General features: G+C 51.0%; 1 protein-coding gene across 2 annotated transcripts in view; it reads left to right on the forward strand.

The window, feature by feature from the left end:
* The window catches only part of DHRS7 (dehydrogenase/reductase 7), a 62,297-nt gene that overhangs the window by 9,264 nt on the left and 25,723 nt on the right, over positions 1-27,310 (forward strand). The window contains exons 2-5 of one of the 2 annotated variants that reach the window (XM_038404365.1): positions 7,986-8,022; positions 8,795-8,947; positions 14,587-14,693; positions 15,840-16,079. In XM_038404365.1, coding sequence (XP_038260293.1) covers positions 7,995-8,022; positions 8,795-8,947; positions 14,587-14,693; positions 15,840-16,079 — 528 coding nt within the window. In that variant the 5' untranslated portion in view covers positions 7,986-7,994. The remainder of the gene's footprint in view (positions 1-7,985; positions 8,023-8,794; positions 8,948-14,586; positions 14,694-15,839; positions 16,080-27,310) is intronic. The other variant, XM_038404364.1, reaches the window with a different exon arrangement.

Below are 27,310 nucleotides of genomic sequence, written 5' to 3' on the forward strand. Positions count from 1 at the left end.
TTCTGGCTGATTGAAAAATTGATACAAGTAAGTGTGCTCTTTACTCCTGAGGGCATTCTGTGCCTAAAAATTCTGTGCACAATGTATTAAAATTCTGCAAGTTTTATTTGTCAATAAATAAATGCAGAGGCTCCAGCATGACAGTGGGGAACACAGGCCACTGGCTGCACAAAGGTGGAAGATCACCCTGCAGCCCTCCCAGCCCTGGGACACAGACTCAGTGGTGAGGCTGCACCTGATCCTGACACAGCACAGGGCCTGGGCCTGCCCCAAAACACCATGGAGCCCTGCCTCTCTGCGCCAGGCACACCAGGTTTGGGGCAGGCAGGCTCAACCAGGCAGGATCCAAGTGTGGAGGGGCTCAGTGTGGAGGGATCCAGGTGTGGGCTGAGAGGATTCTGTGTGGGACAATCTGGGTGCAGGCAGCTCAGTGCAGGGCTCTAGGTATGGGGATCTGGATGCACAGAGGCTTGTTGTGTGTGGGGGGGTTCAAAGTGCAGGGGAAATTGGACTGTGCAGGTGCTTCCAGGTGAAGGTGGTTGGGGCTCAGCAGAGGGGTCTTGGTGGTGGGGAAGTGGGGCTTGGTGGGGTGGGGGTCTATGTGCAGCTGGTTGGGGATGTGGATGTGGGGGCTCAGGGTGGTGGTCTGGGTGTAGGGGTGGGGGGTCAGGAGATGGGTTCTGGGTGCAGGGGGGCTCCAGATGCAGTGGTTGAGGTTCAATGGGGTGGGGTTTGGGTATGGAGGGCTAGAGGGGTTCTGGATGTACTGGGTGAGGCTTGGCAGGGGTGTCTGGGTATGGGAGGTCCAGATGTACAGGGTTGGGATGGGTGAGCAGGTCCCTGTACAGTGACCCCTCCCCCCACAGCTGGGGAGGATGTGGTGCTTCCTGCAGCTGGGGGAGGTTTCTGGGTGTGGGTCTGAGTCTGACACAGCCCCAGTCTCTTCTTGCGGGGGAAGAGGAAGTCCCATCCGCTCCTGCCTCCAGTCCAGCTGGGACTAGCAGCTGATCCTGGCTCAGGGTAGGAGCCACAGGCTGGGATGTCTCCAGCCCCGCAGTGACACCTCATCTGGCTGCTCCAGGTACCTGGAGCAATGTACCTGCACAGCTAGGGAGTGGTGCATGACTGCTTTTGCAGCTTCCCTTTGCTTTCCTGTCAGTAATTTTTTTTTTTCTACAGGAAAGCAAAGAAGTCTGCAGGGGACATGAATTCTGTACTTGTGCAGTGGTGCAAAATTCCCCCCAGGAGTAGCTCTTATCTAAAACTACTATTTATTAGATTTAGGCACACACAGACAGAAAAAAATAGGTTTAGAACACCCCAAATTACCTAGAATCTGAGATGTTATCAAATAATTAGCAGCAGGTCAACGATAGCCAGTCACTTTCCCGCCACGGAGTATGGTGTCAAAAAGTCTCTCAGGATAGCTTCAGAGAACTACTCCAAAGAATGCTCTATTATCTAGTCTTTTTATAACTAGCTTTTACAAAATACAGAGCTCATACTGGGTCATCACCACTCCTAACTTCACTAAACTACTTACTCCTAACAATCTTAGGCTGTTTTGTTGGTATGTCTACACTGCACTTGCATCAGTAAAATTTTCATTGGTCAGGGGTATAAAAAACCCCACCTCCCTGACTGACAAAAGCTTTACTGATGAAGAGTGCTGGTGTGGATGGTGCTTTGTCAGTGGGAGACACTCTCTTGCCGACAAAGCTACCATCCCCTTGTTGGGGGTGGTCTTATTTTGTTGGCACAAAGAGCAGCTACACTGTGGTCCTTACAGCAGCTCTGCTGTAAGGGCACAGCTCTGCCACTGTAAGGAGTGCAGTATAGACATAGCCTTAGTCATAAGCTTCTATATCAAAGGTGCCCAAACTCAAGATCTCCAACCACTTACTTTTTTTTGTCTCAATTTGTTGACTCTCTTCTCCGCTCCTCTTTCTGATTAGAAGAAACTGCAAGCCTGCAGCCAACATTTGACCTTGCCTCCAGAAGCCCTGCTTATTCAAATGAACCCTTACCTATGTGGTGTTCTGGTTTAGTAATTCATGGTGGCTGAATGCACACAGTATGATTGTAATTAGCTTGATCAAATTCTGGGGTAACTTTACCCCCAATTTCAGGGCAACACCTGTGTCATGCTACCCTATCAGTTATGTTCTTACTGCAAGAAAATGAAATTGTTTAGATGTATCTGCTAGTTGTAGGATGACCTTTATCGGACACGTGTCTAAAAATACTAAACATCACGATTTTATCAATTAAGCAAACATTTATCAAGTTATGTTTAAAAACAAACAAACACAACCAAAACCAAACCTGGACCAAAGATCAGAGGATACAAGTGATGGAAAAACACAAGATAAGCCTGCCAACTCAAACATGGTTAAAACTGTGCACATAGATTTCCACCTCCTGTCCCAGGACAAAATGTATTGAACTTTGTCCATAACGTGTGTGTGCTATACAACACAAATCTAATGGAGATCATCTATGTAAGGGAGGAATAAGAAGAGGTCTCAGATTTTCTTAATATCTCTTTGAGTGTAGTCTTCAGTTTCACTAAAGCTTACTTAAAAGGATCTCCAATTTCTCAGAATTGGACCATGCTTTAGAGGATATAGCAATATTCTGAGGATGCAATCGAAGCCATGCAGTTAGGGTCAAACAACTTTCTGTGCTATAAATGTGACAAGGAGAGCAAGAGCAGTGTATCCTTTGGGTGCGACTCATCTATAGAAAGAAACTAGGAGAGTTTTCCCCAAACCAGAGGAAAAGATAATTATAACTGAGTAGAACTTCTTATAATGCATCAAAGGTATCCTCTTTGACTTAAGCAGAATGCAAATGTGGGAAAGAAGCATTGATGACTACTGCCTTAGCTAAGGATCTCTCAAAGTAAAATGGAATCACTAAGCCTTGTAAGTCTTCATGGGAATATTATCCCAATGGATTAGAAACTGGTGGCCTTCTAAGTGGAAGCTATGGTCAATTTTTCTTAACACAGCAGTTTAGTGGTGCTTTTATAGCAATAAGTGATTTCTAAACTAAATTTTGATCACATTTGAAATCTATAACTGAAACTTACTTAAAATCACCTTCTGGTGGTCACTGTGCTTCTAAAAAGATGTGACCGTGGGGTGTAGGGACTCTCAGAGGAATCACAAGTCCGTGTCAATTCTGCTTTATTACCAAGTAAACAGACCCTTTTTAAACAGCTCATGCTCTGTGGTGTTTTTGGGAGGAGGGATGTGTACTGTACGAAGGGGCTAACATCTGGGCTTAATGTAAAAAAGTCTCTCAATTCTGCCACCCATTCTCATGCTGAGCAATAGCTTCTCTCACTTAATAGCATGGATTTCAATAGTTGCAGATGAAGGTACTACTCAGTCTGGGTACATCTACATAGCCATTGGAGAGTATGATTTCCATCTTAAATAGATAGATGCATGCATGCTAATTATGCTTGAGCTAGTGCCTAAAAATAGCAGTTTGTCCACAGTTTCTCGGGCTAGCCGCCTAAGCAAAGTCCTGCCTGATCCCCTAGATCTGCACTTGCTCAGTCTCAGCTGCAACAGCATAGGCAACGGGTACAGTGCTATTTTTAGGCACTAGCTCCATCAGAACTAGGGCATGTATACTTCTACCTGAGCTGGGAATCATGCTTCCCAACTGCTATGTAGATATACCCTTCGAGTAGGGTTGCAGAATCTGGCCCAAGTGGTGCTGCTGCTTGTAATAAACACAGATTGCAATCTGAGGGGTATATACAATGTATGTAAGAATGGGGAAAGCAGGCTAATAGCTGTAAAACAGTTAATACAAGGTTCCAGGGTATACATGACATCTGGAGTCAGGCTGTAAGTTTTCATTGGCAGATGAGGGGAGTTTGTCTCAGACTGTAGACCAGGGATCGGCAACCTTTGGTACGCAGCCCATCAGGGAAATCCGCTGATGGGCCGAGATGGTTTGTTTACCTGCAGCGTCCACAGGTTTGGCCAAATGCAGCTCCTACTGGCTGCGGTTTGCCGTTCCTGGCCAATGGAAGCTGTGGGAAGCAGCGTGGGCCAAGGGATGTGCTGGCCAGCGCATCCCCCATTGGCCTGGAATAGCGAACCACGGCCTGTGGGAGCTGCGATCAGCCGAACCTGTGGACACTGCAGGTAAACAAACTGTCCTAGCCCACCAGTGGATTTCCCTGCCTGCCTGCCTCCTCCCCCCCCCAAACCTCTGCCCTATCCAACCACCCCCTTACCATGCCGCTCAGAGCAGCATGTCTGGCAGCTGTGCCACCCGGCCGAAGCCAGACGCACTGCCCTGCATGAGCACATAGCCCCGCTGCCCAGAGCACTGCCTGTGCGCTGTGGCTGTGGGGGAGGTGGAACAGCAGGAGAGGGGATGGGGGCTAGCCTCTCAGGCCAGGAGCTCAGGGGCCGGGTAGGACAGTCCCACAGGCCACATGTGGCCCGCGGGCTGTAGTTTGTCCACCTCCATTCTAGAGAATGAATACGGATTGGGAAATGTGCTCTCCTCAGAGTGGATAAATATGGCCAGTTTAAGGTGACTGTTGTACTTGGTCTAAATATGAAGAACAATTCCATCCGACTAACCTACCCTGGGAAGTGTGAACTCTCTCTTAAACTATGGTGGTTTAGATCTCTAAATTTCTCCATCTCCTCCTCCATCCACTGGTGAAATGAAATTGAGGCCTTGTGTTTATACAGGAGCTATAAAACTCCAGGAAAAAATCCAAACTGCATCAGAGGGGAATCTGAATTTCTTAGCTGGCTGACACGTACTGCTATGTGGCACAACCTCTCATGCATGTTGTTTATCAGAGCACAATAGTTAACCATTAACACCATTCTATTGTAATTCTTTATTTTAAAACACTCATTTAAAAATGAACCATTAAAAGTTCTTCTCAACAAAAACACATACTGGAACAAACCAGTTCTGACTGGTCTCCAACAGTATTCTGTTCCAAGCTCTTCACAGAAGAGCAACACCCAAATTGATCCTAATGTACTTGCCAAGATGCAAAACCATTGTGACACTGAGCCAGTGAGGGATAAGCAGCCAACTGGCTAAGTGATCCAAAATCAACCTTTAAGACATTAGAAAAGTATTGAAATGGTAACCGGGGCCATTCCTTGTAGATGGTTATCAAAGCCATGTTAAATAGATGGGAGTTCTGTATTTGTATTTGTGTTTACCTAGACCTGTTACAAGTATAACAATGTGATCTAATAAACTTTCAGCTGCTAAACTTCTGTTTCTGTCTGTAATGTTTCATTACTATATTCTATTGATTCAGAGATTAAAAGGGAATATTAACAATTAGATGAAACTGGTGGTGCAATAATATCATTGTCTTTATTTCTCTTTGAAGTTTGTAGTAAGCTACTATGAATCTTTCAAAGGTTAATGGCCTTATGCTAATCAATGCAACTGGTTATCAATGTATGCCTAGGAAAGAGATTTATTTCAGAGCAACAATGTAATTACCTATTCATCATCCAAGGAATGCCTGCTGTGGTCACTTTCTGCCAAGAGGTTTGTCAGCTGAGCTTCAGCTATAAAAACTTTAGAGCCTCATCCTTTATCTTGGATCTGCTTAAACTTTTTGTCAGGGGACACTCAAGCCACAAGACTGAGGTCTCCAGGTATGTCCTGGATTATCCCTGCAATTTTTCATGGAAGAATTTGAACAAACCGTGTACATGGACTGCCTATTGGACTATAACCTATTGAACTGATTTTGGAAGGACTCTTACAAATCCGTAGCTCACCATCTCTGCTATGAAACTGACCTAAGAACTTTACTCATGTCTGTGTATATATATATATAATGATTTTTAACCACTGTAGCTTTTTCTTTTAATAAATCTTGGTTTAGTTAATAAGAATTGGCTGTAAGCATGTATTTAGGCGAGATCTGAAATATTAGTTGACCTGGAGGATAAAGTGACGGATTTCTTGGGATTGGTAGAACTTGGTGAATAAGGCTTTAAATAACCCTCATTATATAGGCTTGACTGGGTGGGAGCCAAAGGCTGGATTGCTTAAAGGGAACTGTATTTTACCTCCATAGTGACCAGTTAGGTATTACAGAAGCTGTTTTGTTACTGGCTTGGTGAATCTAATTATTAGAACAAACCACCAGTTTGGGGGATCATCTACCCTGTTCACAATTTGCCCTGATTGAGCATTCTCAGTGTGGCCCCTCCAGAGACCATGATCACTTTGATGTAGTCTGGTTAGGATATACATTACCACAGGTCAATTGGGTTTTGGGTCAGAACCACATACTTGTCAAAAGTTAATTATGATATTGAGAGATTAAAGATTAATTACAAGTGAGCCACGTTCATATGATGATCTTTCAGAAAAATCCTTGAAGAGCTGTCCTCACAAAAGGGGCTGTCTTTTAAGGAAAATGTCTCAGATCAAGACCTGAAAAATCTGTTTAAAAGACCGTGACCAGAAAGCAGGGTCTCCATCTTCATCTGTCCCAGATGCAGTGACTGCAATAGAAGCAGTTAGAACACTAGCAGTGAAAAACAAACAGCAGTTAGAGCATGAAGCAAAACTGGCAATCTTCGATTGCAGGAAAAGCAAAAGATCGCTGAAATGGAAAGAGAAGCTGACAGGAGAGCCGAAAAAGCTTACTACCGACATCTAGCAGAGGCTGAAAATGAAAAAGCTGCTCAAAGGAGGCTGGAACAGGCACATCGAAAGCAGGTAGAAGCTGCCACACTTCAGCTCTAAGTCCTGGAAGAGCAAAAGAATCTGCCACAGCCTGGAAATCGATCTCATCTCAATAGCAAAAAATTTGGAGAGGATTTGTCCTGTTTACAAGGATTCTCTCTATCTTTGAATGTCTGTGTGAAGTTCATCCTATTCCAGATGGGCAGAGGATGCCTGTCCTGGTGATTGACTGGAAAAGCCAGGGAAGTATTCAATGAAATGCATATAGATGAAGCTTTGAATTATGTAAAATACAAAGATGCTGTGCAAAAAGGGTTCAAGATTACCCCAGAATCTTACAGATTGAAATTTAGAGAGCTCCAGATGTCTGAAACATGACACGTAGAATACTGGCACAAAATGCATGGTTATTTGAAAAAGTGGGCCACTGGTCGGGGTCTATGGTGATTTTGAACTTTTTTTTAAAAATTTTAATAGCACAAAAACAATTGCTGAAAATCGTGAGTGAATGCAACCATTTGTGACAGAGCCTCCATCTTGTTCAAAAGCTACAAAAATTGTGCATGAATATTTGGAAGCAAGATCCCAGGAGGAGCATAAGCCACAAGGGAAAAATGTGCAATATGCACCCTACTTTAAAAGGGATAAAGAGTTTAAGGGTAAACTTAACCCCACAACATTACTAAAACCACAAGGGAGCCCAGAGTTTAAAACCTCTTACCTTAAAGCGAAGCCAGTTATCTTTCACCAGTGTGGGATGACTGGTCACATAAAGCCAAATTGTCCAGACATTAAAGAGAATATATGGCCTGTACATCCAAATTCTGTATTGGATATTAATGCTGTTATTATAGATCCAGCTGCTAACTGTATAAGCAGTGACACTGCCATCTTGTATGTGAATGCTGTTACTGTAATGTCAGGAGGTAGTCACAAAGATGTGGAATATGGGGTTAATAATAAGGAATTCATGGAGAGCGTAAAAATTAATGGGTAAGAGCTATTTAGTGTGGCACGATACAGCATCTTGCATTACTGGCTGGCAGAGGTGTAACACTTTTGGCCCTAGCTGAGTTTCCTAAACTCTGTCTTTGGCTAAGATTCACCTGGAGTGATTTTGTGGTAGGCATTAGAGATAATCTTCCGGCCAGTGTTCTGATTGACAATGACATTATAACTAGGTTGCATCCATAACTAGGGACTAGATGATTATGACACTTCCATCTTGCCTGTTGTTGGGTAAAGATATGACAACTTTGTTTCAACAGGCTGATATCATGACCAGGGCACAAGGAAAGCATGAAGGTGATTGAACTGTTTTGGGGATCCTTTGCCCTATTCTTTGCTGTTCGCCCTGATTGAGCATTCTCAGTATGGCCCCTTCAGCAACCATGGTCACAACCATAATATAGGGGTGTGTGTGTGTGTGTGTGTGTGTGTGTGTGTATGTATATATATGTGTATATGTATGTGTATATATATGTGTATATGTATGTATATTAATTAAAAAAAATTTTTTTTAACCTCGGCTGAACAGTGGAAATGAATCAGTCCTAAATAGCTGGGGGATGGGAAATCTGACTAGTAGGAGAGAGGAGACTAATGTTCAACAGCAAAGGGAAGAGGGGACAAAAGTGTGTGTCTATGCTGAGAGGACACATGCAATATCTTTGGTGGTTCAACAAATACTTAATTATGCAAGTTTCTTTTTTGGGATGGGTGGAGGAAGGGTACTGTGTGTGGGTGTGTGTGTGTGTCCTCAAGAGGCTAACAAAATCAGAGTTTGGGGTGTGTTGGGATAAGCTATAGGGGAAAATATGTATAAAATAGTATGATTGTATAACTTAGACTGCACTGTAATGAGCAAAAGGATGAAATTTAAGGTTGCATGTGCCCTTAACTGTGGAACTTCTTGATCTTCTGAGCACTTATCCATGTAACCTTAATAGCTGGTTATACACTGACAAGTGACTTTATAATAATGCTATTGTGAGTCTCCATGTTTCTGTATAAACTGTGCAAATTTGAATCGCTGCCAACAGTGATTCATAAACTGCTTTCTTGGTCATTTCAACAGAAAATGAACTGCCTGACAAGGTCGTCTGGGTGACAGGGGCCTCAAGTGGAATTGGAGAAGAGTTAGCTTACCAGCTAGCAAAGATAGGGGCTCTAGTTGTGCTTTCTGCAAGAAGAGAGAATGAATTGGAAAGGGTGAAACAGAAGTGTCTTGGTAAGTAAAAACGTAACTTCCATATTATTGATCTGGCTTTCTTCATGATAGAAGTGTTGTAAAAAAAAAAAAAAAAACTTAATCCATACGACAGAAATACATTCATAATTAAAGGCAGTTATGAACTTAGTTATTATAACCTAGATGCTTTGCTTTGAGTTTTGTGTATTTTTAGAAACTTCCAGTTGAAGGATGCAATGTTACAGGAGCAGTAAATGAAAAATGTTTAGGTGCTTAAGTTGCAGATGCATGCATAGGCACCTAGTGGGATTGTCAAAAGCACTTCTCTGCAATTTTAGGCAACTTAACAGTCTGGGCTTTTTTTCTCTTGAAAATAAGAGGGCGTTTTCAAAAGGAACACAAGGCACTGTGCCAACAAGGTGGGGTCATAGTGTAAAAGTTATGCAATAATTGAGCCGTCCAAGATATGCAGTTAAACTTGCCTTTGTGGCAGTTTGTACTTTTCAGCACCATCTTGTAGCACAGAGATGGGCAAACTATAGCCCGCGGGCCACATCCAGCCCATGGGACTGTCCTGCCCAGGCCCTGAGCTCCTGGCCTGGGAGCTGTCCCTCTCTCCCCCGGAGCCATGCCGCTGCACGGCACAATGCTCTGGGTGGCGGGGCTGCAGAGCTCGGCCTGACCCAGTGCTCTGTGCTGCACGGCACAGCTACCTGTCTTGGTGCAGCCATGCTGCCAGCCATTGGCGCACTAGGCAGCGCAGTAAGGGAGTAGGGAGCGGGTTGGGCAGGGGAGTTTGGGTGGTGGTTGGGAGCTTGGATGGGGTCGGAGCAGTCAGAGGGTGGGGAATGGGGGCAGGGGTCCCAGGTGGGGACAGTCAGGAAGGAGAGGAGGAGTTTGGGGGTGGTCAAAGGACTGAGAGCAGGTCCCTGGGGGGCCATCAGGGAACAGGAGGGGCTATCAGGGGGTGAGAAGCAGGAGGGGTCAGATAGGGGGCAGGGCAATGCCAGGCTGTTTGGGGAGGCACAGCCTCCCCTAACTGCCCCTCCATACAATTTCAGAAACCTGATGCGGCCCTCAGGCCAAAAAGTTTGCCTTCCCCCTGTTTATAGCACCTAAACTTCTTGGTGGCTGTAAGTAGCTCAGACTCCCTGTTACAGATGGGTGTGAGACTATGCTGCTATAGTCCCTGTTGTGTAGACATGGCCTCACTAAACAACAGAAACATTCAGGGGTCAAGTCTGCCTTCAACATGTTTGAACAGGGTAACTGCAAGGTTGCACAGGTGTCCCTGAGGAAATCGTTTACCCTGCAGAATATTTTACTGGTGTTGATGAATGACATGCCAACAGTGGTGACTTCAACCTCAACAAAATGATGTTACTGCATCCTGGTGCACAAGCAGGGACTCTGCATTTGTGGCAAAGGTTAGGTCTAATGAAAAAACACTTATTGGGGCAGGGACAAGGTCCAACCCAGTATTTGCCCAGCATTGTGGAAACAAGGTTCAGTCTAGCCTGCATATATTGGATTGCTATAAATGTAATCATTAACAAATCCTGCTGCAGCCCTCTACTTGCTCTCTAGTATGCCGATGATGGAAGGAGAAAGAGATTAATGTAGTTATGGCCCAGAAACAAAGATGAAAGAGAACTAGTTACCAGGTGGACTCTAATTAAAAACACACAAAAATAGACACTAAGATGTGGGGGAAGGGAATAATTTTGTTGCCTTTGTTGTGTGAAGACTCTCAAACCACTATTTAGGAAGCAAGCTCAGTGCAACTGTGAGAAAGGTCAGTTGTTCAAAACAATAGAAAAGCTGATGCATTCAGCATGAAGACTTGGAATTGATGGCACTTGGCTTTGCTAACATATTCATCAGTCTGAAAGCATCCTAAAGAGCACTCAGTGTAATAAACAGACATATGATGCAATAGTGAAAATATCTTATGCGATGCATTTAAGCCTCCTCAAATCCTTCTTCATAACAAGAAATTAACAAACGCAGGTGTTCTGCTTTACCATAAAGTACAGTTAACAAAAGAAATGGCAGCTTGACAGTGAGGGACTGGGGATTGGTCCAGAAGGAGAGGTGGTGTTTATAGGGTCCATCCCCTGCCCTCTCCCAAAGAGTGTGGGTTCTCTCTGGCTCAAGCTGATGAAACTGCTCAGAATGGCAGGGCAGGCTTAGAAGTTTTGGGATCTGTGATTGGCATGGAACAAACTCTGGCTAGCTTTACACTAAATTTTTCTGATGCTGAAATAGAAGCAGAAAGTTGTCAGTACACCTTTTAAGCTATATATTCTGAGTGCACTTGCTGTGGAAACTGAGACAAACAAAACCACTTTTGAGGATGGAACCATGTATAAGAGGGAAGGCAGTTTGTTACTGATCGTCTATGCCATTTGCTTAGGACTTGATTTGCCAACTAAAACTCTTACAGAAATAGTTGGGGTTTTTGTGTTTACGTGCTTCCTTTCTCTCCTTTTGAAAGGAAAAGAACCTGTCTTCAGAAAATATACTTTCTGAATGGCCTTCCCAGTAAGGCCCATGTGGTTCATTAGTGATAAGATTGTGATAGGATGTCTTAAACCACTGCATGGCCTTCTGATGCTTTTCTTATTCTTGTGGGAAGTACTTAAGATCACTCACATGTTTCCCAGGCAGAGGGCATTAAAAATAGCCACTGAAGTCACACTAACCTTCCCTGGCACTCTGGTTCTTGTCAATTAATTTTACAAGCTTACTGGGATTTGATCTCAAGTGGCCTTAATGTTTGTTTTTGTGTGTGTGTGTGTGTGTGTGTGTGTGTCTCTCTCTCTCTCTCTCTCTGTGTAAAACTTCGAAGTAACGCTTAATACCTGAGGGCTTGCCCACATGTCAAATTAATGTGTGGCAAGCCCAGGTGTGAATCTACTGTACACTAGCTTGCCTTGTGAATGAGGCCTTATTCCCTATGAAACTCATGAGCACGCTCTAGTGGTTACGCTTGTGAATTTTCCACTGTGCCTTTATTTTTCATGACTATAAAACATTTAAAAAAAAATATTAATCTTCAGCTTAAAAAGACAGAATACTAAGGGTATGTCTACACTACAAAATTAGGTCGATTTTTATAGAAGTTGATTTTTGGAAGCAGTTTTATACAGTCGATTGCATTTGTCCCCAGTAAACGCAGTAAGTCGGCGGAGTGCATCCACAGAACTGTGGCTAGCATCGATTTTTGGAGAGGTGCACTGAGGGTAGCTATCCCACAGTCTCCACCGCCCACTGGAATTCTGGGTTGAGCTCCCAATGCCTGATGGGACAAAAACATATCGTGGGTGGCTTTGGGTACATGTCATCAGTCGCCCCTCCCTCCCTCTGTCTGCCATTGCTTTCACAGAGGATCGTTTTGCAGCTTTTTTCCTGGGTTAACCACGCAGCCGCCATAACACTGCAAGTAGGAGCCCACTCAGCTCACTGTCACCACTGCTGTTGTGGGCAAGTCTACTGGGGGGGCTGCTGTGATCCAAGTAGCCAATGCAGGGGCTGCTGTGATCCAAGTAGCCAATGCAATCTCTGGCATTCTGTTATCAAGGGTAGTGACTCTGGGAAATGTGCGGGCCTTTTTAGATTTTTAGGTGCATCATATTCCTGTCCTTTGTTGCTGGTGAAGAAATCTTGCAGCCATATGTTCCACATATAACAGCTCCAGGGCTCCTGCTCTTTTGCCTTGGTTACATAGCAGCAGCTCCTGCATGCCTTCACATCAGTGGTGAATGGCTCCACCACTTCTGCTGCAACTCTGCTATCCTGATCTCCTGCGAGCAGGAGGCTTCTGCCTCAGGCTGCTCTCCCAGCCAGCATCACTGTGCAGTCGCACTTACCCCTTGCTCCCAAGGCTCATGAAGCCTGGACAGTAGTAAGTAGCAGTTCAGCTATAGGCTGAGCAAGTGCAGAATGTGCCTTTGGACGTTTAAAAGCTCGCTGGCGCTGTTGGTCAGACCTCAGTGCAACCAACATTCCCATGGTTATTGCTGCTTGCTATGTGCTCCATAATATCTGTGAGTAAGGGGGAGACGTTTATGGTAGGGTGAGAGGTTCAGACAAATCACCTGGCATCCGATTTTGAGCAGCCAGACACTGATTAGAAGATCACAGCAAGGCGCGCTGTGCATCAGACTTTGAAAACCAGTTTCATGACTGGCCAGGCTACAGTGTGATAGTTGTGTGTTTGTTTCTCCTTGATGCAAACCCAGCCCCTTTGTTGATTTTTAATTCCTTGTAAGCCAACCACCCTCCCTACTTTGAAATAAAGTAACTGTTGTTTTGAAACCATGTATTCTTTCTTAATTTAAAAAAAAAAAAAATTGAGATAACGGACAAGGTATCCGCAGGTGGTTTTGGGTATGTCATCAGTGACCATTCCCTCCCTCCCTCCGTGAAAGCAACAACAATCATTTCTCGCCCTTTTTCCTGGATTGCCCATGCATATGCCATAGCACTGGAAGTGGGAGTCCGCTCCAATCACTGCTGCAGTTGTGAGCATTGTAAACGCCTCGCATTTGCCCTTGGAGATTTTTGGCATATATATTGGCATTAGAGCTTTTGGAATGGAGTTCTGGTAGCACGGATTTGTCTCCCCATACAGCGATCAGATCCAGTTCCTTCTGTTCGGTCCATGCGGGAGCTCTTTTGCAATTCTGGGACTGCATGGTTACCTGTGCTGATGAGCTCGCCACGCTGGCCAAACAGAAAATGAAATTCAAAGCTCCCGGGGCTTTTCCTGTGTACCTGACTAGTGCATCTGAGTTGAAAGCACTGTCCAGAGCAGTCACAATGGAGCACTCTGGGATAGCTCCCAGAGGCCAATGCCGTTGAATTGCATCCACACTACCCCAAATTCGACCCAGCAATGTCTATTTTTAGCGTTAATCCCCCTCGGAAGGAGTACAAAAAAGATTTTAAGAGCCCGTTAAGTTGACACAACTGGCCCCGTCATGTGGACGGGTTCAGGGTTAAATCGACTTAACGCTGCTAAATTCAACCTAAACTCATAGCGTAGACCAGGGCTTAGTGCCTTTTATTTGTTTAACACCCAAATAATGTACGTACACATACAAATTTTAATTTAATCCTTTTTCTGCCTTTAGGAGCTGTTTCTGTAGTCAAATAGTACTAACCATATCCAAGGTTCTCCAGCTTCTGGCTCAGGTATTGTGTAAGTAGGTTGGCCATTACCGCCCCCTTGCTGTCATGGAAAGGACAATACCCTACCTGCTCTCAGGAATGCACACAGCTGAACAGTTTAACCTACAGGCAAAATGCAAAGGATCCTGATACTCTGTGCTTCTGAAGGTCTTGGTTAAAATCCTAATTTAAAAAGCCATATTGCAGTGGTTATAAGGAATGTGTAAATGCCTTGTAGACTAGAGTGTGTCAGTATGTTCAAGATGCACAAACCCATTTCATTTAATAAGAGTACTTTGTGTTGGTACTGTTGTTATGATAGCATTCCATTAGCTGATTCTGTATTTGAGAAAACAATCTGTTCCCTTCCCACTTAATGGAATTTCCTTTTTGGAAGCTGTGTTGGTGGTGAGGCTGTTGGATTTACTTATTTTAAAATATCAGGAATTAAATGTGCCGTTTTGGCTGGAATGCTCCTTTTTAAATACTTTCTTTTACTTTAGAGATCTCCAGCTTGAGCAGTAAAGATATCCTTGTTTTGCCCCTTGATTTGACTGATAGAACCTCCCATGAAGCTGCAACTAAAACCGTTCTTCAGCATTTTGGCAGAGTGAGTTGAATTTTTGGACTGTCCTTCTCTCTTCCTCCCCCACCCCCCCCAGTTTACAACCACCCCCATCCCTCCACCTTTATTCTTTACTGAATTACTGGAAATGAAAACAAAACCAAAGTTGGCTACCCATTTTGCAAGTTTGTGTGTATGCGCATATGTTTGTGTGGATATCAAGTCCTTGATCCTACAATTGTTTGCTTGTGGGCATGCCATTGACATCAGTGGGGTTCTGCACAGGTGCAACAATGAGCAAATAACTTGAGTAAGGAGCTAAGAATCTAATTTGATTGTTCCTGATCTGTGGTTGTATAACATCATTGCTAGATCCATACTGAAAATGGAATAACCATAACTGTGTGTGTATTGGTCTGAAAGTTGAACACAAGAAAGCAAATTCAGAGAGCTTCATGTCGCAGTGTTAGTAATATCTGTTTGTGTTAGCTACCATGCACAACAGAAATGTACATAACTCAAAAGCTGACTGTTCATATCAAGAATATGGGGGGGGAATGAATAAATAAAATATTTTCCTGTGCGTAGGTGTTCTGCTCCAGATGCATGGCTCTGTGGTTGTCCCTTTAACTTCAAACATAATCTGAAATCCAGGCAGTGTAATAAAGTGGGAAGTTTTAGATAGTGCCCATAGTCCCCTTGTCATTTTATGCTTTTACAATTCTGTTTTTGTAGTTGTCTCTCTTCCCCCATTGCTGTCTCCTCCAGTGGAACTCTGGGCAGACCCAAGAGTCAGGACACATGGACCGTCTTGCAGGACCAGGGCCTTCGATCTTACTAGCTATAAGATTATAGGCTTCTTTTATATTAAAATATCCTGCTATGTGGTTTCCATCTACAAGTGTTCCTCTAATGGACCCGGTCTACTGCTCAGCATAATTAAATTGAGCTATTTTTGTCAGTTTTCTTGCTAACCCAGCACCAAAATTAGCCAAACCTCAACTTAGACTTAATTGTTGTGGGTTTCTGCCACTAGAATGACTAAAACATCTCCGGCAGCAGCTAATAGTGACCCAATGCTACAAAAGCTAGACGATATTAGGGAGAGAAGCTGGGCAAGACTCGTGCTTCCTCAGGGAAAAAAAAAATGTTGGTGGTTAAGACTTGTATGTATTTGTTTCTTTTCTGAAGATTGACGTTTTGGTGAACAATGGTGGACGTTCCCAGCGCTCCCTGTTTGTGGATACGAAGGTGGATGTCTATGCTGCCATAATGGAACTTAATTACCTGGGTACAGTCTCCTTAACTAAACATGTCCTGAATCACATGGTCCAAAGGGAGAAAGGGAAGATTGTAACTATGAGCAGTGTAATGGGCATCATGGGAGCCCCTCTCGCCACAGGATATTGTGCCAGCAAGCATGCCCTCCAGGTAAGCTAAATTTCATCTGGCTCGCTAAACTAGCAGTCTTGGAACATAGTGACTTTGTATCTCCGATTTCCTGGGCACAATTGGTGACCAGGAAAAGTGTCTCCTATCCATCCGTCCTTTCCTCTTTGGATAGCAAACAACTCGCTGGTGGGGACTGCAGGGGCCTCAGGTAGGGCTAACAGATTTACAACTGAAATAAGATCACAATTTTTTCCCTGTCTGTCTTCCCAGGGTTTTTAGGTAAAATATAGTATGGTAGTATTGGGATCCAAAAACCATGAGTTAAGCCCCCAAAATCATAGGCACTGACTCTGTGGGTGCTCTGGGGCTCAAGCTCTCATGGAGGATGGGGGGAGGGGGAGAATAAGGGGTGTTCAGCACCCATGAGCCAGAGCTTGAGTGTGGAATGTGAGGAGTTCCATGCTGCTAACAACTTCTGCTCTTGGGACAGGGAGCTTTTTTGTAAACAGAGGCAGGGTGATTAAGATAATGTAATGACAAGCCTTTTGTTAAGGATCCTAAGATGATCCTGAAAGCAGTGCCAGGCACTCTAGTTAAGGAAATAAAGGGTAGGAATAAATGGCCTATTTTCAGAATGAAGAGAAGTAAATAGTGGTGGTCCCCCAACCAATGCTGTTCAACCCATTCATAAATGATCTCTAAAAGGGTATGACTGAGCAAGGCCAGATGGCTATAGAAAAGTAGTTTTATTGGGATCCGGGAAGTGGGCGGGCAAAGCCCGTCCACTGCTAAAGGATCCCCCCCAGCCTAAAAGGGGATCCACAGAATCTAGATACCCAAAAAATTCCAGGGGACAACTAATAAAATAACAGGGACAGGAGTGCAGTCAAAGGGTCAAAAGAAGGGAACCGGATGGGGACACGGAGCAGAGAACCCCGGACAGCGCCCACTGCTCCTCAAAGGCGTCAAGGGAGTCAGAGGACGCCGCCCAGAGGAACTCTGCCCGGATACGTGAACGGACCGAGGATCGGAAATAGGCCCTACAGTCACAGGAGACTCCATCGGCCAACCTCTTCACTCTGGTTTTGTAGATGGCCATTTTAGCTAGGGCCAGGAGGAGGTTGACCAGGAGATCCCGTGACTTTGTGGGGCCACGGATAGGGAGTGCATAAATGAGAAGGTGAGGGGAGAAGTGCAACCAAAAACGTAATAAGATATTGGTGAGGAGCCGGAATAGGGGCTGCAGCCTGGCACACTCCAGATAGACATGTGCCAGGGTATCCCTCACGCCGCAAAAGGGGCAGGTGTCTGGGATTGTGGTGAACCGCGCCAAGTACACGCCCGTGCTCACGGCTCTGTGAAGGAGCCGCCAACTGACATCCCCAGCGGGCTTTGGGACTAAGATGGAATATAGGCTGGCCCACCGGGGCTCTTCACCCTCCAAAGGTGGCAGGAGGTCCCGCCATTTTGTATCGGGGCGGGACACGAGGGTGCGGGCGTGAAGGGTGTGGAGCACGAGCGTGTAGAGATGTTTTCTTGGCGCGGTTTGAAAACAGACCGGCTGCATCTCGTGCAGCCGGCTTCTAGTGAAGGGGTGAAGGGATCGGTTGGGTCCACGGGGCAGGGGTCCAATTAAAAGGTCCGGCGGGCTTGGGGTAGTGGGTGGGCGGGGCGTGCCCTCGTGCAGGACCCGATCGAGATAAACCCGAGCAGCGGGCGGCAAAGCGGCCTTCACCTCCTGAAGTATGCGTCGGGGAGTACAAGGTCTGGAAAGCCCCATGCGCTGAGCGAAGGTTAGGGGATCCAGCCAGTCTCCCCGGTCATAGTCCAGGAGGTCTCCGACTCTTGTGACCTCTGCCAGGACCAACCTCTGGCGCACCGAGCGGGACTCCGCCACCTGCAAACAGAGCTGGGGGTTGTGTAGCAGGGGCTCCGCGAGGAGATCTGCCCCCTCAGTGGCCGCCACGGACCTGGTCGTTGTAAAGAGTTTCCAGATCCGGAGGAGGTCCTGGTAGAAGACCGGCAGCCCGGACAGGTCTCACGGAAGACCTCTCGGATGGAGATCAAGGAGCTGTCAGTCGTATCGGAGCCCCCGGAAGCGGTGCAGGAAGGTGTGCGCCAGTATGCTCCACGCCGGACTACCTGCACCATAAAGGAGCCTCTGGAGGGGGAAGACATGGACCTGAGTAAGCAGACATTTTAGGCCCTGCCCTCCCTCCTCCACAGGTAGATGGAGAACCCCTGCAGGGACCCAGTGCAGTCCTGACCAAAAGAACTCCAGAATCGATGTCCGGAGGTTGGTCAGGAAAGCCGGGGCCGGGACCAGGGTGTTGAGCTGGTACCAAAGCATGGACATGACTAGTTGATTAAGCACTAACGCTCTCCCTCGAAGAGAGAGGCACCGGAGTAGTCCTGTCCATTTCCGGAGCCGCTCTCTCACCCTGCCCTCTAAATTCTGCCAGTTCTCCGGCGGAGAGGGATGCGTGGCAGAAAGGTAAACGCCCAGATAGAGCAGCGGACCCGTGCTCCACGGGATGGCTTGAAGCGCGGGTGGGAGGGAGCTCGCCTGCCGCCAGTCCCCTACCACCAAGCCAGAGCTCTTGACCCAATTGACCCGCGCAGAGGAGGCTGCTGAATAGATGGCCTGGCAAGCCTCCACCCGCACCAAGTCACCCGGATCCTGGACCCAGGAGGAGCACGTCATCAGCGTACGCCGACAGGACCAGCCGCAGCTCTGGCTCCCTCAGCACCAACCCTGTCAACCTTCTTCGGAGGAGACAGAGGAAGGGCTCAATCGCCAGAGCGTACAGCTGGCCTGTGAGGGGGCACCCCTGCCGTACTCCTTACCCGAAGCTGACCGGTTCGGTCAGGGTCCAGTTGAGCCTTACCAGACACTCTGCGGAAGCATACAGCACCCAGAGAAAGTTCACAAACCTGGGTCCGAAGCCAAACGCCTGCAGAGTGCTCAGGAGATACCCGTGATCCATCCTGTCGAACGCCTTCTCCTGATCTAAGGACAGGAGGGCGAACGACAGACCATCCCTACACCCAAGTTCCAATAGGTCCTGGACCAGATATAGGTTGTTGAAGATGCTGCGGCCTGGGACGGTGTAGGTCTGGTCTGGGTGGACCATGTCCGCCAGCACGGACCCTAGCCTCAGGGAGATGGCTTTTGCCACGATTTTGTAGTCCGTGCTGAGGAGCGAGACGGGACGCCAATTTCGTAGATCGCGAAGGTCCCCCTTCTTCGGCAATAAGGCGAGCACGGCTCGCCTGCACGAAAGAGGGAGGACCCCGCTCTGCAAAGACTCGGCCCAGACGGTGACTAGGTCTGGGCCCAGGACATCCCAGAACACGCGGTAGAACTTCAGGGTCAGCCTGTCCATGCCCGGAGATTTATTGGTAGGCATGCGACGGAGGGCTTCCGAGAACTCGGCCAGAGTGAGAGGCAGCTCTAGCCGGTCTCGGTCGCCCACGCTGACCGTCGGGAGCTCCTCCCACAGCACTCCGCAAGCGTTAGAATCTGTCGGATCCGGGGAGAATAGGCTTGCGTAGAAGGCTCTCGCCCTCTCGCACATCTCTACCGGATCCGTGAGGGGGGTGCTCTCTTCTGCCAGTAGGCAGATAGTATGTTTCTTAGCCCCCCTCTTTTTTTCCAGGGCGTAGAAGAAGCGGGAGCCGCAATCCATCTCCCGAAGGAGACTATGCGGGATCGAACAAAGGCACCCCAGGCCCGCTGGTCCTCGAGGGTCCGGAGCTCCTCCTGCTTCTCGTGGCATGCTCCGCAGAGGGGTGGATCCTCGGGGCTGGCGGCCAGACGCCTCTCCAGCTCTAAGACCTCCCGTTCCAACTGCTCTATCGCTGCATCCCTCCGTCGGCTGGCGCCCCGGGTGTAGTCACGGCAGAAGAGCCGGGCGCTCACCTTCCCTACGTCCCACCACCGCCGTGCCGAGGGAAAGGCACGCCGCTGCCCTCGCCAGGCCAGCCAGAACTCCCAGAAGGACGCCACGAAGCCCGCATCCTCTAGCAAGCTGTTAAAATGCCAATAGGCCGGCCTCGGCCTCTCTGCGCAGAGGGAGGCTGTCACGGTGGCAATGTGATGGTCAGAAAATGGGGCCGGCCAGATGCTGGAGGAGTGGGCTCGTGAAAGATGAAAGCGTGATAAATAAATGCAGTCCAACCGGGAGTGGCGCGACCGATGGGCCTCCACCTGGACAAAGGTGAACGTGGAAGTGTCATCGGGGTGGTGGTCGCGCCAGATGTCCACCAGGGAGTGATGTTCGACTATCTCCTGGAGGACGGCGACGGCGGCCGGGCTCTGCTCGGTCTCCGAGGGGTCCCGTTCCTCAAGGGTGATGATAAAGTCCCCTCCCAGGACCTGGCACTCCTGAGGATCCAAGGCGACGAGGAAGGCGGATGCCTGCTGATAGAATTGCAGCCGCTCCGGGCTCGCTGCTGGGGCATAGATTTTGACGAGGTTGACTACGAGCCCCTCCATGCGGACCCGGAGGTGCAGCAGGCGACCCGGCACAGCCTCGGCGACCCCCAGCACCTCGGGCCGTAGGTCGGGGGAGAACAGGGTCGCCACTCCACCCGTATGAACTGTGAGGTGGCTAAAGTAGACCCTGTCCCCCCAATCCAGCCGCCAGCTGTCTTGGGCGGTCGGATCCGTATGGGTCTCCTGCAGGAAATCCACAGAGTACCTCCCCTCTTGAAGGAAGGAGAGCACCTGGGATCTGCGGAGACCCATCCTACAGCCACGGGTGTGCAATGTTGCGATGGTAAAGGGTGGCATGAGGAGGGCTGGGGGCGATCCTCGCCGGCAGGGATGCTCGTGGCTCCCAGCGGGCCACGCAGCAGTCCGTGACCCACCCCGTAGGTGAGTAAGGAGTCACGGAAGTGGCGGACCCGCTGGTAGGCCGCGGCGCCCTGTCTCCCGGTCCTTTTCCTCTCCCCCATGAGGGCCCTTGCGGCCCGGAGGATTTGATTAAAGTCCCCCCATCTGGAGGGCAAGCTGGACTTTGTTGCGGGAGCCACGGACATCTTCTACGAACTCCCGCAACTCCTCTCGCAGCGCATGGGGGGCTGGGGTTATGGTCTGGTTGCTCCCCGATTGGGCCCTTGGTACAGCCCCCTGGCCCAGCGAGACGGGCAGACAGGGTGCGGACCCCCGACGGGGCTCCTGATGGGTTGAACTGAATGCTGGGGCGATAGGGGGCGGCGGAGGGAGGATAGCAGCCCCTGGTGGGTCGGGACGGGCAAACACAAAGGCTATTCCCTGGGAGTCATCTGTTGGAAAGGGGAGGGAGACAGTCCCAGGGGTGGCAATGATATCTCGGGAGGTGGGCGGGATAAGGGCAGGGTCAGGGGTAGAGGTGAGAGTCTGGGGCAGGAGAGGGCTCTCAGTGACGCCGGGCGCAAGCTCTCTGGTGGATTTGGCAGCCACGGCATCAGGAGGTGGACTTTCTTCTGTAGGGTCCTCTCCCGGAAAGGAGGTTGAATGCTCCTCACCAGCGAGGGATGCCCCTGATGGCTCAGGTTCCAGCCATGTGGCACTGGCCGTCACCTCAGCTGGCTCGGTGGCTCTCAGCGGGGTGCCCTCTGCAGCCGGGTTGATGGAGGAGTCCAGGGGCTCCTCGGAGGTGGGAGCAGAAGCAACGGTTACGGGGAGGGAGTATGGGGAAAGGGGGGCTGGAATGAAGTCGCCCAGATCGAGGCCCACTGGCATAGGATCGTCCTCCCCCTGGGTGACCGGGGTCAGACCCAGGGCCTCGGTCTCCTCAAATATAGAGGGGAAATTGGTTTCCGCTACCCCGGGATTTTCCCCGCCGGCACCTGACGCGATGGTTACTTCGGGGCACACTGGGGTTTCAGATGGTGCCTCGGGGGTCTTGGAGGGGAGGGACTCCCCTGGAGGGGAGATACCACCTTCCAGTGCTGCCACGTCTTCCCCAGCCGGCTCTGGTGGGTGGAACACACCCGTGGGTAGAGCGGAAGGCTCGGCATCGGTGCCCCCCTTCCTGGTCTTCCGGGGGGCCTCCGCGTCACATGGGAGGAGCGGAGCTTGAGCCTTCCGCTTGCCTCGCTTCCCCTGGACTAGGGCCCAGCCCTCCAACGCATCAGCCGGGGGCTGGCTAGCAGGGGTTGTGTCAGGGGGCAGAGGCGATGGCTCAGGGACTCGAGGGGGTAACGGTGGGGCAGCACCAGGGAGGGAAGATTCCCCTTGGGGCGGGCCCTCTCCCATGCCCGGCGGTGTCCCTGCCGCACCCTCCTCCACAGGCTCTGCCAGATTGCAAACAGCGGGGGCGGGGTTCTCCCGCTCGTCTGGGCATAGTGGGGGAGGTGCCCCTTGGGCCTGAGCGGGAGCAATGGTGGATTGTGAAGGAGGAGGGGCGGTTTCAGGTGCCGGGCAGCCAGGGGCGTCGGCGATGACGGGGCCAATGCCCTGCCGGGGCTCGGGGGTCCTGGATGCCCCTCCTTCCCGGGCCAGGGGGCAGTCCCTCCGGACGTGCCCCATCGCCCGGCAGAGGTAGCACCGGGCCTCCCCCGTGGAATAATGCACCCTGTAAGGGGTCCCCTGGTAGGGGACTAGGAAGGACCCCTCGAGTGCCTCTCCGTCGTGCGCCGCCGGCGGCAGTTGAAGCTGCACTTGCCGGCGGAAGGAGAGGACGTGACGGAGGGCGGGGTCTTTGCAGCCCAACGGGAGAGGGCTGATGACAGAGATGGGCTTCCCCAAGGTAGAAAGGGCGGGTAACAGGGCAGCATTGGGGAGAAAGGGAGGGACGGAGGTCAGGACCAGGCGGACGCCCAGGTCCTCTAGCGGCTCTAAGGGGACGAACACGCCCCCCACCGCCAGGCCCTTCTCCACCGCCTCCTGGGCAGCGGCCTCCGATGCTAAGAAGAAGACGACCTTGCCATACATTTTGGAGGCCGCCACAATGGCCGTGGGCCCCATCACCCTCGCCAACACGCGCACATAGGTTTCCACGTGGGGTGAGGCGGGCACCAGGAGGCAACGGACGCCGTGCTTCCTGGTCATGGTGAGAAAGGGGCCCTGGCCGCTATAGATGGTAGCGGAGGCGGTGGGCTGGAGAAATGATGTAGCGGCAGGCGGGGGGGCTGCCACCACCTGGGCGTATGCTCTGGGGGCCTGGGGAGGGACACCTGCAGAGCTGGTGGAGGGAACAGCGGGGAGGGGCGCCCCAGCTGGAGATGGGGCCGGGGCATCGGGGGCAGCCCCTGCCATGGAGGGCCTGGTCTTTTTAGCGGGGCCTTTCCCCTTCTTCTTCCCCTGGCCCTTCCCGCCGGCTGGGGGGACTCCCCCCAAATCTGAGGGGGTGATAGACGTGGCAGCAGTGGAGGTCACCCCGGTGCCCGTCGCTGCTGGTGCCCCAGCGGGGGCGGGGGTGGGGGCGGGGGCAGATAGTTTGGCAGCAGAGGTAGAAGCTTGGGGGGGTGACAGAGGGGCAGGCGGGGGAGGGGGAGCTCGGGCTACAGGAGAGGTCTCACCCGTCTCATCCCCCGCCATCATGAGCAAGGAGGAAAGGGGGACACCAAAAGGAGGAGGGGAGAGGGGAAGGAGGTCGACCACTCCTCCCCGCTAGGCTGCAGGCAGGGGAGGAGGGCACCAAAAGGGGTGGGCTGGACGGGGGGCAATCAGGGGTTAGGGGTCAGTCACCGACACAAGGTGGAAATTCCGGCTCCTCTTGGTGCACTACGGGGGGGGCTTATTCAACAACATTGAGGGTGCAGTGAAGAGGGTTGCAACTAAAAAGGGGAATTGCACAAGCGCATGGGAGGGGGCATGGGCACACGGAGCGAGGGGCTAAGCAGTCTGGGGGTAGAACAGGGAAACCAAGGGGCTAGCTTCAGAGGCTGGGGCGGGGCAAACAAACAAAGGCTGCAGAAGGAAATGGGCGGGGCAGGCAAACAAACTGAAGCTAGTAAGGGGGGCTGGAGCAAAAGAGGAGGCAAAGCAAGTGGCAAATGGGGCAGGTAGTAAAGGGCAAATCTGGGGGGTAGGCAGTCCGGGGTGGCCCATGTGCACTTGCACAAGTCTTTTTTAGCTTGCTGCTGCTTCTGGCCCAAAGGGTGGAAATAGGGCGTGGCAAGCCAAGCAAGCAGCTGAGTCCAGAGGCAGGAGCTGAGACAGATGGTATACAGCCAGTGGGGGTGGTGGAGGGGGCAGCGGTGGTGGTAATAGTGGTGGGGGTTGGGGGGGACACACAGATGGATCGGGGGGCAGCTCCACGCCATACCCCCCGTGTCCCTACAAACACAGTCAAGACCCCCACCACAAGAGCACAGTTTGAAAATTACTCAGTCTTAGGGCCCCCTCCACGGTGGTCTGCAAAGTCTCTAGGTGCTGCCCCACTGGCAGATGATCCTCTTCTTCTCCTCCTCGGGCTGCAGCAGCTCCAGGCAGCGGCCTCTGCAGCAGCAGCAGCTCCAGGAACTCCAGGTGGTCGTCCAGGCAGGCAGAATGGACCCCTCTCAGGTGGTGGTGGTGGTGGTGGTATCCACAACAGCAGTGGCTGGGGTTCCTCACTCCTCCTCTCTGGGGAGTTGGCTAGCAGCCCCCTCCCCCCCCAGGGCTGCAGTTGGAGCAGTAGCAGCACCCAAGAGTGGGGGGTCCAGCAGCCAAGTAGCAGAGAATGGGGGGTGTCTGGCCCAGCCAGGGGAGCAGCTGGAGCAGCAGGGAGAGCTTAGGGCCTAGTAGCAGCAGGAGTAGCAGCTTCCCACCTCCCTCCAAGCTAGAAGGCTATGGGAGAGCAGTCTTATTGGGATCCGGGAAGTGGGCGGGCGAAGCCCGTCCACTGCTAAAGGGTCCCCCCCAGCCTAAAAGGGGGACCCACAGGACCTAGATACCCAAAAAATTCCGGGGGACAACTAATAAAATAACAGGGACAGGAGTGCGGTCAAAGGGTCAAAAGAAGGGAACCGGACGGGGACACCGAGCAGAGAACCCCGGACAGAGCCCACTGCTCCTCAAAGGCGTCAAGGGAGTCAGAGGACGCCGCCCAGAGGAACTCTGCCCGGATACGTGAACGGACCGAGGATCGGAAATAGGCCCCACAGTCACAGGAGACTCCATCGGCCAACCTCCTCACTCTGGTTTTGTAGATGGCCATTTTAGCTAGGGCCAGGAGGAGGTTGACCAGGAGATCCCGGGACTTTGTGGGGCCACGGATAGGGAGTGCATAAATGAGAAGGTGAGGGGAGAAGTGCAACCAAAAACGTAATAAGATATTGGTGAGGAGCCGGAATAGGGGCTGCAGCCTGGCACACTCCAGGTAGACATGTGCCAGGGTATCCCTCACGCCGCAAAAGGGGCAGGTGTCTGGGATTGTGGTGAACCGCGCCAAGTACACGCCCGTGCTCACGGCTCCGTGAAGGAGCCGCCAACTGACATCCCCGGCGGGCTTTGGGACTAAGATGGAATATAGGCTGCCCCACCGGGGCTCTGCACCCTCCAAAGGTGGCAGGAGGTCCCGCCATTTTGTATCGGGGCGGGACACAAGGGTGCGGGCGTGAAGGGTGTGGAGCACGAGCGTGTAGAGATGTTTTCTTGGCGCGGTTTGAAAACAGACCGGCTGCATCTCGTGCAGCCGGCTTCTAGTGAAGGGGTGAAGGGATCGGTTGGGTCCACGGGGGAGGGGTCCAATTAAAAGGTCCGGCGGGCCTGGGGTAGTGGGTGGGCGGGGCGTGCCCTCGTGCAGGACCCGGTCGAGATAAACCCGAGCAGCGGGCGGCAAAGCGGCCTTCACCTCCTGAAGTATGCATCGGGGAGTACAAGGTCTGGAAAGCCCCATGCGCTGAGCGAAGGTTAGGGGATCCAGCCAGTCTCCCCGGTCATAGTCCAGGAGGTCTCCGACTCTTGTGACCTCTGCCAGGACCAACCTCTGGCGCACCGAGCGGGACTCCGCCACCTGCAAACGGAGCTGGGGGTTGTGTAGCAGGGGCTCCGCGAGGAGATCTGCCCCCTCGGTGGCCGCCACGGACCTGCTCGTTGTAAAGAGTTTCCAGGTCCGGAGGAGGTCCTGGTAGAAGACCGGCAGCCCGGAGAGGTCTCGCGGAAGACCTCTCGGATGGAGATAAAGGAGCTGCCGGTCGTATCGGAGCCCTCGGAAGCGGCGCAGGAAGGCGTGCGCCAGTATGCTCCACGCCGGACTACCTGCACCATAAAGGAGCCTCTGCAGGGTCTGGAGGCGGAAGACATGGACCTGAGTAAGCAGACATTTGAGGCCCTGCCCTCCCTCCTCCACAGGTAGATGGAGAACCCCTGCAGGGACCCAGTGCAGTCCTGACCAAAAGAACTCCAGAATCGATGTCCGCAGGTTGGTCAGGAAAGCCGGGGCCGGGACCAGGGTGTTGAGCCGGTACCAAAGCATGGACAGGACTAGTTGATTAAGCACTAACGCTCTCCCTCGAAGGGAGAGGCACCGGAGCAGTCCTGTCCATTTCCGGAGCCGCTCTATCACCCCGCCCTCTAAATTCTGCCAGTTCTCCGGCGGAGAGGGATGCGTGGCAGAAAGGTAAACGCCCAGATAGAGCAGCGGACCCGTGCTCCACCGGATGGCTTGAAGCGCGGGTGGGCGGGGGCTCGCCTGCCGCCAGTCCCCTACCACCAAGCCAGAGCTCTTGACCCAGTTGACCCGCGCAGAGGAGGCTGCTGAATAGATGGCCTGGCAAGCCTCCACTCGCACCAAGTCGCCCGGGTCCTGGACCATGAGGAGCACGTCATCAGCATACGCCGACAGGACCAGCCGCAGCTCCGGCTCCCTCAGTACCAACCCTGTCAACCTCCTTCGGAGGAGACAGAGGAAGGGCTCGATCGCCAGAGCGTAGAGCTGGCCTGAGAGGGGGCACCCCTGCCGTACTCCTCGCCCGAAGTTGACCGGTTCGGTCAGGGTCCAGTTGAGTCTTACCAGACACTCTGCGGAAGCGTACAGCACCCGGAGAAAGTTCACAAATCTGGGTCCGAAGCCAAATGCCTGCAGAGTGCTCATTAGATACCCGTGATCCATCCTGTCGAACGCCTTCTCTTGATCTAAGGACAGGAGGGCGAACGACAGACCATCCCTACACCCAAGTTCCAATAGGTCCCGGACCAGATATAGGTTGTCGAAGATACTGCGGCCCGGGACGGTGTAGGTCTGGTCTGGGTGGACCACGTCCGCCAGCACGGACCCTAGCCTCAGGGAGATGGCTTTTGCCACGATTTTGTAGTCCGTGCTGAGGAGCGAGACGGGACGCCAATTTCGTAAATC

This window comes from Dermochelys coriacea, chromosome 6, assembly GCF_009764565.3.
Source record: "Dermochelys coriacea isolate rDerCor1 chromosome 6, rDerCor1.pri.v4, whole genome shotgun sequence".
Lineage (NCBI taxonomy): Eukaryota > Metazoa > Chordata > Testudines > Dermochelyidae > Dermochelys > Dermochelys coriacea.